The 16,899-nt window shown below is 43.0% G+C and overlaps 1 gene segment (V, D, J or C); it reads right to left on the reverse strand.

The window, feature by feature from the left end:
* Positions 1–12,593: 12,593 nt before the first annotated feature.
* Positions 12,594–13,094, reverse strand: LOC114910234 (immunoglobulin heavy variable 3-73-like). The segment is given in 2 exon segments: positions 12,594–12,916; positions 13,019–13,094. Coding segments are annotated over 2 exon segments (375 nt in total).
* Positions 13,095–16,899: the final 3,805 nt, after the last annotated feature.

The raw sequence follows: 16,899 nt of genomic DNA on the forward strand, positions 1-16,899 counted from the left end.
CTTCAGTCATGGGCAACTGATACTGATAAAGAGTTATTAGAAAACAGTGGAGAAAAACTGTAAAAGATTTCTAGAAGAGTCTGAATAGCAGCATGGGAACATCAAATATGTTTGTTCAATTTGCTGACTCTGCAAAGTCTGCAGATGAATTTTCTCTGCTAATTCTGAGATCAACGCCAACAGCAGTGATCCCCAAAAATTAAGAAAAATGCTGCTTCTCCTTAACTGTAGCAGAGGAAACAGCATATTGGCTGCACAATGCGGAGTCAAACCTTATAAACACCCTGTGAGAGATGAGGTGCATCACAGGGGTCACACACTATACTTGGTTCTTCATAGTGGGAGGACAAACACTGACACAAACGGATGGAGAAAAATTTAAAATGTTTCTATTGTGGACTTGTTCACAGGGAATTCCGTTAACAAAATAATTATGAAATAAAAACACTGGACCAGAAAGAATAAAAAAGAAGCAATGAGACAATGTTTGTTAGGAGTAATGGAGAGGTTTTTATGTGGAAGCATTCAGACACAGGGACCCCTCTCTTTTACTGCAGGGAAAGTTAAACAGGTGATTATTATATTTTGCATTAAACTAAATAGTTCTGGGTTTCACCTTAATAGAATATGCAGATGACTTAGTCCTAGATACCTTAGACAGGAGCTCTCCCTTAACTAATGAGAACTACACACACACACATTTTCTGAACCGCTTGTCCCATACGGGGTTGTGGGGAACCGGAGCCTACCCGGCAACACAGGGCGTAAGGCCGGAGGGGGAGGGGACACACCCAGAACGGGACGCCAGTCCGTCGCAAGACACCCCATGCGGAACTTGAACCCCAGACCCACCAGAGAGGAGGACCCGGTCCAACCCACTGCGCCACCACACCCCCTTTTCAATGAGAACTACATTTTATTAAAATAATGAAACTTTAGGGGCAACACCAGTCATTGTCCCTCTACACTGTCGATGATAAAGGAACAAGTTGTCATTGAAACTGTAATTTAACAAGTGGTAAGTAAGGATTGATTTGTCATGGAAACGCTAAGAAACCTCTCCTAACACCTGATTGTCATGTCCACCCCTGCACCACAATTGACAGCACCTGACACCATTTAAGCATCTGACTGAGCATTCACCTTTAAAAGACCCTCCTCAGCTCCTGTATGATTGTAGAATCTTGCTGAGGCAGCTAGTTCTCCTGTGCTATGTCTAGTGACTCCTTGTCCCTTGCTTCCTGTTGCCATTTCTTGGCTTTTGACCCTTTGCTTTGTCCTCTGACTACGTCCTTGGATCCTCACTCTGACTGCCGATCGACCGACTCTTCGCCTGCCCCTTACAACGAGAACTTGCCTGATCCCTTGGTTCTTGACGACCGATCCTGCACTTGGTCCAGCTGCCCCCGCGTCTCCACTTCCATGTGACACTGATTATCTTCTATTTACTCCAGTATAATAGGAAGGAAGTTATACAAATGAAATGTGTGGGGGCAGGTCATACAAACAGGCCTCTTCTCTGTAAGTGGTTCTGTGTTCTTCCCAGTTCATAGACAAACACAGCCTGTCTGAAACCGCTTGTCCCAAGTTGGGTCGCAGTAAACGGGAGCCTAACGCACACCCTAACAGGGTGCAAGGCTGGAGGGGGAGGGGCCACACCCAGGATCGGACGCCAGTCCGTCGCAAGGCACCCCACGCCAGGCTTAAATCCCAGACTCACCAGAGAGCAAGACCTGGCAAAGCCCCTTCCCAGTTCAGGATGGGTTCATATAACACTGATACGTTGATCATTTTGAAATTACTGTTGGTAAATACTGTTCAGTTTTACAGTGTTTTCAGTCTTGTTGCTTGATCAACAGTGAGCTGAGTGATCTAGAAATGTCTTTTTGAAGAGTGGATGGAGAAACACACAGAATAAAACAGGAATAGGAAGATGTCTGAGTTAAAGTGTAACAGAGCGTGGCACAAACACGCAGGACACGTCTGTTCAGTGGAAGGGTTCTTTTATTTACATGTGAGGTCCTTCAGTGGAGGCGAATGGTGCAGGGGAGGTGCTCTCTTCTGTGGTCTGTGCCAGTGCTGTGCAGTTGGTGCTGGACGCTGGGACCTTCTTGGCCTTGGTTCTGTTGTCCCTGTTTGTCTCCAGAGCCTGTGGACCTCTCACTGTGTGGGTACATGGGGTAAAATAGGGGCAATTATTACCTGCTGGTGTGTTGAAGTCCCTCCTCTTCCTCCTCCTCACCTCACCCCTCTCTTGCAGCCTGGGAACATTTTTATACCTTCGTTGTAACATGGAAGAAAATTATGAGTTCAAAGATATCTGGGACAAAGGCAAGTGTCCAGTGCGATGTCAGTCTGTAACAGTCATTTGAGGAGCAGTTACTTTCACTTAATTTATTCACAATTGTTCTCCATTAATGGAGATGGTTTTTTTTTTTTTTCAGAATCCTTGTCTGGTGTTTATATATATTTAAATATTAAATTCCCTGAGTTTTGCCACTGTCATGACACAAGGGAGTAGAATCCTTGGTCACCACAGGCACCACCTGAGATCCATGCAACTAACCCAACACATCTCTTTTCAATGAACCTCATAATCAATTCTCAGCCCTATGAAAGGGAGTAAAGACACATCACTCATTTGTGGATTCTTGATCAGCTCTTTACTGCTTTCTCTGTGATTCTGTAGTGATTCCTGCTCTCTGAGTTGTTTCTCATGTTACCATCCAGTGTGTCTTTGTTCCTGTCCTGACCTCCTGTCCTCTCTATGCCAGTCCTTTGTAATCCTCTCCAGGTCCTGTGTATCACCCCGTTGCTGCCACGTCTCCTTGTATTAACTTTTGACAGCACAGTTTCACTTACTGTAAGAACACTTTGAGTGTCTTATTCCATGCTCTCTGTGTCACCCATGCACTTTAAATCTGGATTGACACTATGAACATATACATAAAATATTGTCACACATTAAATTAAAAAGTGAAGTACAGTACTGTGCAAAAGTTTTAGGCACTGGGTTGGGGAACAAAGCTGTAAAGTGAGAATGCTTCCGAAAATAATGCTCTTAATTAATAAACTTCCTACAGAGCTTAGTAACTCTCCAGCGTCAGCAAGAGCTTGTCCCAGCAGGGTCGCGGTGGGCTTGGCCGGGTCCTGCTCTCTGGCGGTTCTGGGGGTCAAGTCCTGCTTGGGGTGCCTTGCGATGGACTGGCGTCCTGTCCTGGGTGTGGTCCCTCCCCCTCCAGCCTTGAGCCTTGAGCCTTGTGTCGCTGGGTTAGGCTCTGGTTCGCCACAACCCCACTCAGGACAAATGGTCTCAAACAGTGTGTGTGTGTGTGTGTGTGTGTGTGTGTGTGTGTGTGTTTACTTTCTTTAATGACATACAAAACCCTTACTGTAATACTGTAACTTTTTGCTAAAGGAATGCTTGTAAATCTAAAATATGCCCTTTCCCATTGATACTAATGCAGAAGACATTAAATAACCATCTAAAACAATTATTTTTGTGAAACGTATAAGTGCCTAAGACTATTGCACGGTACTGTATTTCTCCCAGTCTCATGAAGGTAAGAAACTAGTGGTGTGGAGAGAGTGAGAGGAGAAATGGTTCAGTGACCCTCACTGTGAGATCTACAAGGGAAGTTATTGTACATCCCTGCAGTCTCTGCACTCACTGTGGGTCTTTAGCACAATAATACACTGCAGTGTCTTCAGGCTTCAGGCTCTTCACCTCCAGGTACAGTGTGTTTGTGGAACTGTCTTTGGTGATGGAGAACTGGCCCTTGAGGGACTCTGAGAAGATAGCGTCAGTACCAGAGCCGATGCGCCCAATCCACTGCAGTCCTCTCTCTGGTGGCTGACGGATCCAGTGCAAGTAGCTAAGAGATAATCCAGACACTTTACAGGACAGTTTCACTGAGTCTCCAGGTCTCTTCACCACTGCTTCAGAGGAGGTCAGAGACTGACAGTGAACAGCTGAAAAACAACAATTGCATGTTCAGTCATAATCTGATCATGTTTTCAATATGGATATCAATTAATACTATGGCAAGACAATATTATGAAGCATAAATACTGTATATACATCAAAGTTAATCTTACATGATATGTGTTATTAAAATGAATACATTAAACATCCTCATTTTTAACACTGTCAAATGAATGCAGGAGAAATGTATCTCTCTGAAGGAACTGGTGAAACACGATGCTTGAATAACACTTTTTATAAGGTGATAACAGGAAATGATGTCAAGAGTTTTTCAAGAAGCAATATTTGCATCTTCAAGATGTTAAAAACTGAAAATCTCACAGCTTCAGACATAAATGAGCTAAAAAACTTTTTGCAGATATTTGCTGTATCTTGTAGTAGCTCAGTCACTCTGTAAAAGTCAGATGTGTAGAAGGGTTATAGATCCAGGCCTCTTTTTTATTAGTGGTTTACCCTGTTCTTCCTAGATGGGATGTGTTCATATGGCTCATAAAAGTTGTAATTTGATCGTATGGAAAATAATACTTGTTTTACTGTGTTTTAGTGCTTTTATTGTCCTGCCTCTAGTGAAACATTGTTTCCCACATCCCTATAAATACGCACATTTGAATCTTTCACTGCCCTGAAATTCATTACAAAATTCTTGATCACTGCAAAGGACTTTCCGTTGGTGCTGGTAGGAACTGATAATATTGGCAGTTATTGTACTGATTTAGCTCAATTATTACTTCCTCACTGTGGAAGCTGTGTTGGAACATCTGGTAGTGAAGTGATTAGAGCTTCTTCCTTTGGATCCAAATGTTACAGGCCCAAATATTATCTCTTGATTTAGTGCCCTTAAGTAAGGAACTTTTCGTAAATTGCTTGAGTAAAAATTACTCAGCTGTGTAAATGGGTAAATAATTGTAGGTAGCTTAACAATGTGCGAATGTTATCAAAATGCAGCAAAGAGTAACTAACTGGCCCCAGGAGGCTCAAACAGAGACTGCAGGGGAAAAAAAAAAAAATCAGTTTTGTTCCTGGACACTGGTCTATATTTACGTAATCTGACACTTTAAATTTTTTAAAAATTTTTACAAGTAGTGTATATAGCAGTGTAAGTCACCTTGTGTGAATAAAGTGTGAGCTGATATCGCCACACAATGTTCATTCGAAGTTGCTTTGGAGAAACACATCTGTTAAAGGAATAAATGTAAACATTTCTGTAAAGAAAAAGCTTTTTTCAGGTTTACAGTTGAACATCGTTTTTCTGAGTGATTTAAAAGCTTGCTCCCGAATTCATTTGTTATCAGTGAAATCAATATAGCCATTTATATTAGAACTAACACAGTTTTGCCTTGTGTACTGTTTAGATGGCGTAATTATACCATGACACGTATTTAAGTCACCTGACCATGGCTACCTGGGCAGGAAACCACATGTGACCCATGAACTGAATCAGAAAGACAAACTGCAGCGTTTGAGAAAAGACCTGCAGCCCCACCAACACACACAGTGAACAGTTTCCCTCCCAGAATGCAAAGTTTTCAGAAGTGTTCAAGGCAAGAATATTTACATCATCTGTGTGACATTTCTGAATTCACTGTGTCTGATGGGTGTCCTTCATGAGCACTTGTATAAGTGTGTGTCTCCTGACCAAACTACGCTGGTGAAGACCAACCAATGGCAACAACCACTTGTCCCACAGTTACCTGGAGTCTACTCAGCAACACAGGATGCAAGGAACACACCTAGGAAAGGATACCAGTCCATCGCAAGGCACCTCAAGCAGGGCTTGAACCCCAGACCCAGGCACCAGCCAAACCTGTTGCGCCACTACATCCCCCCCGTAGGTAAAGGCAAATAGTTTGAAGTGTGAATTAAAACTGAGTCAAATGAAGGTAAATTCAGATAGCTAAGGAACACCACAAAATTACAGTCCCATACTAGACATTGTGTGTGGGCAAGGTATTTTATACAGAACAGAGAGGGACAGAAATGGACTGTATGAAAAGAGCTTCATTTACTACATAAGGACTGGACTGGTTCATATACACACGCACACGCACACACACACACTTTCAGAACCGCTAGTCCCATACGGGGTCACGGGGAACCGGAGCCTACCCGGTAACACAGGGTGTAAGGCCGGAGGGGGAGGGGACACACCCAGTTCATATAATCGTGGTTAATATAATAGTGGTACTGTACATTAATCAATTTGAAATTATACTGTTCACTTGTTATAGAGTACAGCTGTGACAGAGACCATGGAGACCCGAGATATAAGAGGCCAGTATAAAACTAACTTTAATACTATGCTTCAGTGGTTTGAGAGGTGTAGTTTTTGGAACTCCAAGAATCAAGAAAACAGTCATAATCGTAGCAGCACAATCATGTCCATGTAAGTAATTGAAAGTATATCCTTGTGAATGCGTTCGTAGTTCAGTCCAGGGCAGGAGGCAGGATGTACCTGATGGACACCTTCTAATGTACCGCCCCTGTCCTAATGGAAAGTGAGGACCAGCTGTGGCCATTTAAGGGACAGTAATAAGGACTTTAAAAGCAGCTCGTCTGACAACTGTTGGTAGTTAAAGTAGTTTGCTATGAAGAGCTCTTGGTAGTGTGTGGTTGGTGGTTTGTTTGGTGGCTTTTGGTTTTTGTTGGTTTTCTTTGGAAAAGGTTGTTCTGAGGGTTTTTTTTTTTTCCCCTGTGGGGGTTTTTCCTTTTCTGAGAACGTCCTGTTTTTAGTGATAAGGTAAATTACTCTTTATGGATTGAAACAGCTGATTTGGATAAATACTCAATAAACAGTCATTTGATTTTGTTTGTTCTAAATTTTAGTAAAATTCAGAGTGGAATTAAGAATACCTAGATGCACTTGAGAGAAATTAAAGACCTAAGATAATGAAAACACTAATTTAAACTGCAGGTGATTAACCTTGCACAGCTTTTGAATAGAAAAAAATGCAATCTAGGTAATGAAGTGTCAGGCTTCCATGTCTTTTCAGTGAAATGGTTTACGTGGCTCCTTTCACCAAAAACTGTTGGATAAGTTCATTCCCAACTGGCTTCTCATTCAGTTTGATCTCAGATGTTTTTGTTGTCCTTCAGTGTGGAGATTTGTGACATATTGGTTTTATTTTACATGTTGCACCTTGGGTTCATTTGACATTGGGGGTGGAGAACACAGCACTTAATATACCATGTATATTAAACTTACACTTTACAAAAAATTCAGAATTCCCTTTACAGTGCATAATGCCAATATGTATTCAGTGTATTACAATATCATAACCCTGATTTTCTGTGCTGGAAAGAAAGGTGACATAACTGCCAGAGTTAATACATCATTTTACATGATTTCCTTTCAGTACAAGAATGCCATCCTGTGGTATATTATGGCAGTGACATTGCAAACTGGACACTAAAACCACCCAGTAAAAGACACAGTAGGACACTGTAGCATCTTCCAGCTTCAGGCTCTTCAGCTACCGGTGCAGCGTGAAACTGTGTGTGGTGATGGAGAACTGGCCCTGGAAGGATTCTGAGAAGGTTGTGTCAGTACCAGTGTAAATGAACCCAATCCACTGCAGTCCTCTCCGTGGTGGCTGACGGTTCCAGTGCATCCAGTAACTGTTCATGCAGAAACCACCTACAATTCAGAATAGTTTCAGAGTCTCCAGGTCTCTTCACCACTGTCCCAGAAGAGGTCAGGGATTTCCAGTAAACTGCTGGAAAAAACAATGGGGTAAAATGGTCTGAGCAAAATAAGGGGTGCGGTGGCGCGGTGGGTTGGACCGCAGTCCTGCTCTCCGGTGGTTCTGGGGTTCGAGTCCCACTTGGGGTACCTTGTGACGGACTGGTGCCCTGTCCTGGGTGTGTCCCCTCCCTCTCCGGCCTTACGCCCTGTGTTGCCGGGTAGGCTCCGGTTCCCCGCGACCCCGTATGGGACAAGCGGTTCTGAAAATGTGTGTGTGTGTGGTCTGAACAAGACAATGTGTAGTGATCTGTAAATTACCATAATAGCAAAAGTATTTTATCTTACATGACACTTAAAATGAATATGCTAAAATCAACCACTAACACACGTAATACAATCCACAAGAACGATTGTAATTTCCTGATCGATACTTAACATATATAAAGTTGAATTGGATGGTGGATCTGCTGTCTCCAGTTAAGGCGGATAACATAATGTACATATAGCGAACTAATACATAATGTAAATAACTTGTACAAATTCTCAGAGGCAGCTCATATGCAGTTTGTGTTCGTATGATGTGATCTTTTGCCTGTTTACTGTTTTACAGTTATTTACTTGATTTACTCTAAAATATTTAATTGAACCTGAGTTCTGAAAATGGTCAGTCCTCAACATAAATTAATGAGCTGGAAGACTGAGCCAGTGATTTGTTAAACAATGCAACATTTCGAGACAATTCTATGAAATCTTTCATTTGGGTAATATGAAATGTGGGTATTGGAAGTTCATTGTGGGATTCTAAAAAAAGGGGCAAACATTAGGCTTGAAGCCATACCTTAAACAGAAAGGTTGAGATCTCCAAGTATTAATGGACGTTAGAATATGATTAAAGAATCAAACTAAACCAGAGAAAAACGCCAAAAATCACTCATCTACCTTTCAGTGGTAAAATGAAAAATGTTAATGTACATTTTCATATTCATAAGTGCTTCAATGAACCTGAATGACAGGGTGAGCTTATTCAGTCTTTAATTTAAGGATTTAAAATAGAAACTACAGACAAAAATGTAACATCAGTCTCCATTCCTCATGTTCAGTTCTTTGCTGAAACTTCTAGAACAGTTCCAGGTGGACAGGAAGAACAACACAGTGCTGCAGAGACACACTTGAGTGCCTCTCAGTGAGCGATGTACTGGAGCAGTTATTGTACAGCCCTGCAGTGTCTCCACTCACTGTGTCTCTCGCACAGTAATAAACTGCAGTGTCTTCGTCCTTCAAGTTGTTCATCTGTAAATAAATCTGCTTCTGGCTGTTGTCTTTGGAGATGGTGAATCTGCCTTTAAAAGAGCTGCCATAATATATGTAGCTACTGTCATAAATATAAGCAATCCATTCCAGTGGTTTCCCAGGAGGCTGACGGATCCAGGCCATCCAGTAGCTGCTGAAAGTGAAGCCAGAGGCCGTACAGGTGAGTCGATGAGATTCTCCAGGCTTTTTAACTGCTGCTTCAGACTGAGTCAGTGTCTGACCAGTAACACCTGTGGAAAGAAAATAAACATTAAACCTCCATCTCAGTACTCAAGAGCAGACACAGCTTATATGTGTCATTAAAATGTACCTGTTAAGCATGTTGTCATTAACAGGAGAGCAGTTAAGAAGGTCATGGTGAATGTGTGTGACTGTGGTAAAATGTCAGTTAAAGCAGCCAGAACTCAGCGTTTGTTCCCTCTTTGCTCAGTGCACAGATATAAATGTAGAAGGAAGAGCTCAGTTTGCATGAACTCCTCCCTCTGACTGGACAGGTGACACTCGGTTTAAAAGGAGGATTCAGAGCTGTAGGCAGGTCCACATGGAAGGTCTCACAGCAGGCACTTCATCCTCATTGTACTTCATCATCACTGTCACATGGATAAAATATACTGTAGAAGTAGTTGGTCTCCTCTTGTGGCAGAAAGCTGTGTCTGTCATTCTTACAGTAGCCTCCAGTGACTTTTTTTTATAATATACCATACGGGTGGTAGGGGGGCGTGGTGGTGCAGCAGGTTTGGCCGGGTCCCACTCTCTGGCAGGTTTGGGGGTCAAGTCCGGCTTACGGTGCCGTGCAACAGATTGGTGTCCCGTCCCGGGTGTGTCCCCTCCCCCTCCGGCCTTGCGCCCTGTGTTGCCGGGTTGGGTTTCGGTTCTCTGCGATCCTGCTTGGGACAAGCGGTTTCAGTCGGTGTGTGTGTGTGTGTGTGTGTGTGTGTGTGTGTGTGTGTGTGTGTGTGTGTGTGTGTGCGCTCTTGCGTACGGGTGGTTCAGCTGTATCCTAAGACTGGCCTGCTCAGTAGTAGCCTGCCCAGCCTGTGTCTATATATTACTGCTACTCCCCTACAATAGGTTTCAGACCACTTTGACCCTGCGTTCAGACAAACGGTTATAGATAGTCACTGAGTACTTGTATATAATCCATTCGTAATTAAGATCAATAAAGCTTAGTAATGATGAGCAAAATTACTGAATCAATTCTGCATCATTATTATGGATTATTCATTATCAATAGGAAATTATGTAGAATTATTGGTCAGTACCACCCAGTGGGCCAGAAAGTTTCACGCAGTACAGGGTCAGGAAATGCACCTCAGTGCTGTGGACCGAATGAGAAATGTACCGCTGTACTCCTCTCACAGCCTTAATTAGAGCGACATCCTCTGGCAAGTGGTAGTACTGCATTATAATTCCCTCGTCAACTGAAGTGAATTTATTTATTTACATTTATATTTATTCAGATAATTCATTTATTCTTTTCCTGTTGAACAGTGCATTACAAAACCCAAATGGAAACTGTGAGTTTATAAAAGTTCATTTGCTCTCCAGCTGATTCATCAAAACAATTACATTTTGAAATAACATATTGAAGTCCACTTGGAGTTTAAAAAAGACTCACAGGAAGCAGCTGCCAGCAGTAACAGCAGAGACACAGGGAACATATTTGTGCTGAAGCTGAACTGGTGTGAAGATCTATGAGTGTCTCCTGCTGGGGTTTCTGTCCATCACTGGTATTTAAGAGTCAGGACTAAGTCATGTTTGCATACACTGGGGGTGTGGTACTATAGTAACTGTGTGTAAATTACAGGTATAAAGAAGGAAACTTTAATTTCTCGGCAGCGTGGTGGCGTAGCAAGCAACAATGCTGTCTCTCAGCGCCTGGGTGATATGAGCAGATGTGGGTTCGATCCCTGTTCTGTCTGTATGGAGTTTGCATGTTCTCCCCTTGTCCGTGTGGATTTCCTCCCACACTCCCGAAACCTGCTGTTCAGGTTCTACTATAGTGTGGGAGTGACAGAGAGAGTGTGTTCCACTGATGTATGGATGAGTGACCTCTTGTAAGTAGTGTATCTAGCAGTGTAATTTACCTTGGTGAATAAGGTGTGTGGGCTGATAACACTACGTTGAGTTCATTGGAAGTTGCTTTGGAGAAAAGTGTCTGCTAAATGTAATGTGCTGTCAGACTGTGGACAGGACTGAACTAAAGAATTAAATCAGTCATCTGATCGAACAGTTTTATCACTTTTATCAGAAAGAGTCTAAATACCAGCATAAGAACATAAAATGTGTTTGTTCAATTTGTTGACTCTGCAAAGTCTGCAGGTGAACTTTCTCTGCTAGTTCCGAGATCAACAGCAGTGATGCCGAAAAATGTAGTAAAATGCTGCTTCTCCTTAACTGTAGCACAGGAAACAGCATCTTCACTACACCATGTGGAATTAAACCTTATACCCTGTGAGAGATGAAGTACATCACAGGGGTCACACACTATACTTGGTTCTTCACAGTGGAAGGACAAACACTGACACAGACAGAGGGTAAAAAATGGAAAATTTTTTATTCTGGAGCTGTTCATTGAAAATTGTGTGAAACAAAATAACCAGTTTGATTAATTTTTCTTACAGCTCAACTTTATTATAATGATGAAGCATTGGAGGCAGTAGAGGTAACACCAGTCATCCTCGATCTGAACCGCTGATGGTGAAGGAGCAAGTTTTTTTTTTTTTTTTTTTCTTTTCAGAACCGCTTGTCCCATAAGGGGTCACAGGGAACCGGAGCCTACCCGGCAACACAGGGCGTAAGGCCTGAGGGGGAAGGGGACACACCCAGGACGGGATGCCAGTCCGTCGCAAGGTACCCCAAGCAGGACTCGAACCCCAGACCCACCGGACAGCAGGACTGCGGTCCAACCCACTGCGCCACTGCACCCCCTTCCAAGGAGCAAGTTGAAACTGCATATTTAAAAGTACATATTACTAGATACAGTAATTTAACAAGTCGTTGCAGAGCAAGTCAGGATTGATTTGTCAAGGAAACCCTAAGAAACCTCTCAAGACTTGATTCCCTTCTTTTTACTCCAGTTGAGTGAAATCTGTCTGTGTTCGAGGGTACAGACGGACATCTTCTCTCCAGGTGGTTCTCTGTCTTCCTCCCAGTTCAGGATGGGTTCATATAACACTGGTACATTGATCATTTTGAAATTACTGTTGGGAAATACTATTCACTTTTATAGTGTTTTCACTGTCTTGTTGCTTGATGAACAGTGAACTGAGTGATCTGGAAAAGTCTTTTGGAAGAATCGAAGGAGAGACACAGAATAAAACACAGGAATCGGAAGATGTGTGACTTATAGTGTGACAGATTGTGGCACAAGTTGTGTCAAAGTCTCCCTACCTTCCCTGTCCTCTGTCTTGCAGCCCAGGTGTGCCACACAGAGTAACCCCTAGGATTGTAATGATCCGATTACGTTCTTAAAAAATTAATAATCACTTTGTTAAAATGTTTTTTTTTAAATATCCATTAGAAAGTACAAATATAACTGAATAAAGAAGAATTACTTTACATGCACTTGTGTTGCAGCTCGTGGTTTTTGTACAGCTGCTGAACTGAGATCAGTCAATGTGAGTCTCGAGCACAGTAATAAACAGCCGTGTCCTCTGTTTTCAGACTCTTGGCCTCCAAGTACTGTGTGCTTTTGGAGACGTCCTCAGTCAGGGTGAACTGTCCTTTCAGGGATGCTGCGTAGTCTGGATCATATGTACTACCAGAGTTTACTCTTCCAATCCACTCCAGTCCTCCACCTGCTTTCTGTCGCATCCAGTGCATGTAGTAGTTTGTCATTTGAAACCCAGAAATGACACAGGACAGCTTGACAGACTCTCCTGGTCTCTTCACCTGAGGAGGTGACTGATCCAACCTTATGTCATCACACTGGATCCCTGTAAAAACCGACATGTCACAGTTTACTCAATACTTTGAAATCCATTTGTGCATCCGGTAGTTACAATATTGTATTGCAGTTTTAATTTCTCCGGTCCTACCTTGTAGAGACCCCAGTATGAAGATTAAACTCCCAGCAATATTCAGTTCCATTGTTCAATATGACAGAACAAGTGGTGTCAGTATGTCCTGATACTGTATGTGACTCTGATTTTTATAGCAGCACAGTGGAGGATAACTTTGCATAGACCCCCCTACAGGTTTAAACAGATGCTGTTTTGAAAACATCTTCACTGCTGCTCCTGTACACTGTCGTATAATTATTCATGTTGAATAAGAACTAGATTGTTTACATTAATTCGCTAATACTTGGTCAATAAAAATAGTACACTGCTTTAGGTAAAATCAGAGCTCTGCCACATTTTCTCAGTCCGTGTCATTTGATGAGCAGTTTCTGACAAAGAACAGGTTCACTTTGAGTTAATTAATATTAAATAACTAACAGTTATTATAGAAACAGTTTTTTTCAGAATCCCTACAAAGTGCTTATTTATATACATTTAAAAATGAAATTCCCTGAACTTGGTCACTAACATACTGTCACACCCACGACCACTCGCCAGCCACAAGCACCAGGCTATGATCAGCAGGGCAGAGTATATAAGGAGCCACTCCACTGCTCCCAGGTCATGGAATCTCGTATGAGGCAACCGTCCCACCTGTGGTCTTTAACTTTACCTTTGCTTTGCCTCACCTTCACCCAGTGTCCCCCCTTCCTTGCTCCCTTGTCCATCTCCTTGTCACTGAGCCCTGCTTCCTGCAGTTTCGACCTTTGACTCACCTCATCGACCACGACCTCCGATCAACCCTCGTACCAATGTTTGCACCTCGATTCTGGATCCACGCGTGTCCCCAACCACAAGAATTGCTTTGCCCCTTGAGCTTAAAAGTGAAAGATCCCACACTTGGGTCCCACCTCTGGTATCCAGCCCCTGTGTGTAACACATACTCTTTCACTGTATGTGTGAAACAGGGGAAGAGAGTCATGAGAAACAGGACACCTCAATTATGTGACATTGTTAAAAAGCTCTGAAAAGTTTATAATGTATGAATCATGCATTTATCCTGAAACACACACACACACATTTTCTGAACCGCTTGTCCCATACGGGGTCGCGGGGAACCGGAGCCTACCCGGCAACACAGGGCGTAAGGCCAGAGAGGGAAGGGGACACACCCAGGACGGGACGCCAGTCCGCCGCAAGGCACCCCAAGCAGGACTTGAACCCCAGACCCACCGGAGAGCAGGACTGCGGTCCAACCCACTGCGCCACCGCACCCCCTATCCTGAAACATAGAAGTCATTAATGGTGTATTTGAAATTTAACAAACTGTACTTTGTATTTCTGGAATTTTGTTAGTTGGACATAGATGCGCATATCTGTATGTCCATTTATAGCTAATTTTGATCAAGATTTTTTCCTACTGTCCCAACTCCATGGCTTTTCATGATTTTAAATCGAAATTTCTGAGAGTGGTGATTTTATAGGTAAAACCTGAGAAAAATGTAACAGGACTGGTGTATCTCAGAAGGGGGGCGTGGTAGCGCAGTGGGTTGGACCACAGTCTTGCTCTCTAGTGGGTCTGGGGTTCGAATCCCACTTGGGGTGCCTTGTGGTGGACTGGCATCCCGTCCTGGGTGTGTTCCCTTACGCCCTGTGTTGCTGGGTAGGCTCCGGTTCCCCGTGACCCTGTAGGGGACAAGCGGTTCTGAAAACGTGTGTATGTGTGTAAATCAAAAGGATCCGGAATGAAGCGTTAACTTTCTTTTGAAAATCCAGCAGATCCCTCTTTCCCTCTTACTCTATACCGCACGCATACATCATACATTTGTCGTATAGAGACAGCGTTATATTGTGAAGACATTTAGTATTTTAACAGTTGATGCATGAGAGCAAAAAATATTTTTTACCAATTTACTTTTTCATTTCAACCTTTAAAAGAGATGAGATTAGTGTAATAACATATTTACTTTGTATAAGTAAAATACAAATACTTATAGTAGATGATGAAGTTCAGGATAAAAACAGTGTGAGATTATTTTTGCTGTTTTCATATTTTGTGTGTGTGTGTGTGTAGTGTATACTGTACTAACTTGTACAGTTAATTTATCATTGTTTTGCACACCTCCTCTGTGTAAACACAATGTTACATTTTAACCGTCGGTGAGGCAGTTTTGCATGAGCTATAGAGCATAATTTGTGTATTATTATGTCACTGATTCTGCAATACACACGCGTGCTGATAGAAGGTATTTTTGTGGCCAAAGACAATTATTTGTAACCTCAAGTTTGTCACCTTCAAGTCTGCCTTTGCTACTGCTGTTATACCATTAAGAAAGCTGTTTATAAGCGAGGACATCTGGTCATTTTCCCAAAAGACCATGTGAAAGTTTGTATCCACTCCAGAGACCTACAATTTATAAAGTTTTCTCTCTCTATGGTGATTTTAAATTGTCATGATTTACCTTTTTTTTTTCTTTTTTTTTGATAAAAGCAACACATTTTGAAGGGAGGACACTGCCACGCCCACATCATCGGCATAACCAGATACACCTGGGGCTCGAGAGGTCAAAAGGCAGAAGCGAACGATGAGTGTCGCGGAACCTTGTTCACCAATTACTCACTGGCTCTGAGTCAGACTACCTGGTGCCTTTGTACCCTTCTCCCTTCTCCTCGCTCCTAGCTCCTCTTCTCTTTGCCCGTTTACTGAGACCGCTCCCGTCCTGAAACCTGACCCGCTTACTAGTATTCTGACCGACTGCCTGTTTTTCCGACTCCGATACTGGATTTCCTGGTGTACCTCGTTTGCAGTCCGAAGACCCTTGCCTGTACCTGACTACGATTCCTGTCTAGCGTCTAAATAAACCCCTGTGCACTCTGCACTTGAGCCCACCCTTTCCTTCCAGGACAAAAACCATGAAAGACACAGATGTGGCAGACTACGCTGTGCTCTTGCTTGAATCAGAGTAGTAAAAGATGATCCACTCAAGTCCTTTTCTAGGAGCCTGTCTGATCCAGTACATGGAAGTGCCCCCAACACTGAATCTACTGCAGGCACATTTTAATGTGAGGGAACCTCCTGGAGATCCCATCTCTGATTCCGGCTGAGTGAGAACAACCTGAGACTGAACACCTACAGAGAGAGAAATGTGGGTTCAACATGAGAGAGTCAGTATCTGAAATGGCCTTGAAGAGTGTGTTTACCCTCCATGTAACACAGGGAGAGACTCACAGGAAACAGCTCCCAGCGGCAGCAGCAGGGAGCATTACTGGTGATGGAGATGAGCTGGTGGGAGTCCCGAGGGCAGGGGCGAACTGGCCATCTGGACTTTCTGGAGAAGTCCAGAACGGCCTGGCTGGTTCATCACCAAAGAAAAAGTGTCAGATTAAGTGACGCTGACAGCCGACAAAAGGGGGCACTAATGCAATTTTTTTTTCCTTATAATAAACCGAAACTGTCACAAAGGAGAGTGGGCTCATGATGGCAAGCAAAAAACGTAAAGATAAAGGCGGTTGGGAGAAGCTAAAAGAAAAAAAAGCGAAGTCCTTAGAGACCGACGCTGTAAAATGCAAAAAAATAACAGAGATATTTGGCAATAGTGTTGCCAGCAGCAGTGCAACTGCAGGCAATAGTAGCCCTAATCCTGAGCCTGATGAGGGAGAGACAGCAGCAGTTGCTCCTGAGCCAATGGTTCTGGTGAGTCGCCTGTCAGGACAGTTACATCAGGTTACCTTTGCCCGCCTCTCACTATAGAACATGTAGCCTGTGAACAGCACTATAGTAAAATCCCAGAACATCCCTAGTCCGAACGTTCACTGCCATTTATCACTCCGCGTTGTCTGACGTGAATATTCCATTCATTCATAACAAGACAGCAACGATTCTACAACGGGTTACATTGCTACTGAGTTAGAAAATA

The sequence above is a fragment of the Scleropages formosus genome, chromosome 3, assembly GCF_900964775.1.
Source record: "Scleropages formosus chromosome 3, fSclFor1.1, whole genome shotgun sequence".
Classification (NCBI taxonomy): domain Eukaryota; kingdom Metazoa; phylum Chordata; class Actinopteri; order Osteoglossiformes; family Osteoglossidae; genus Scleropages; species Scleropages formosus.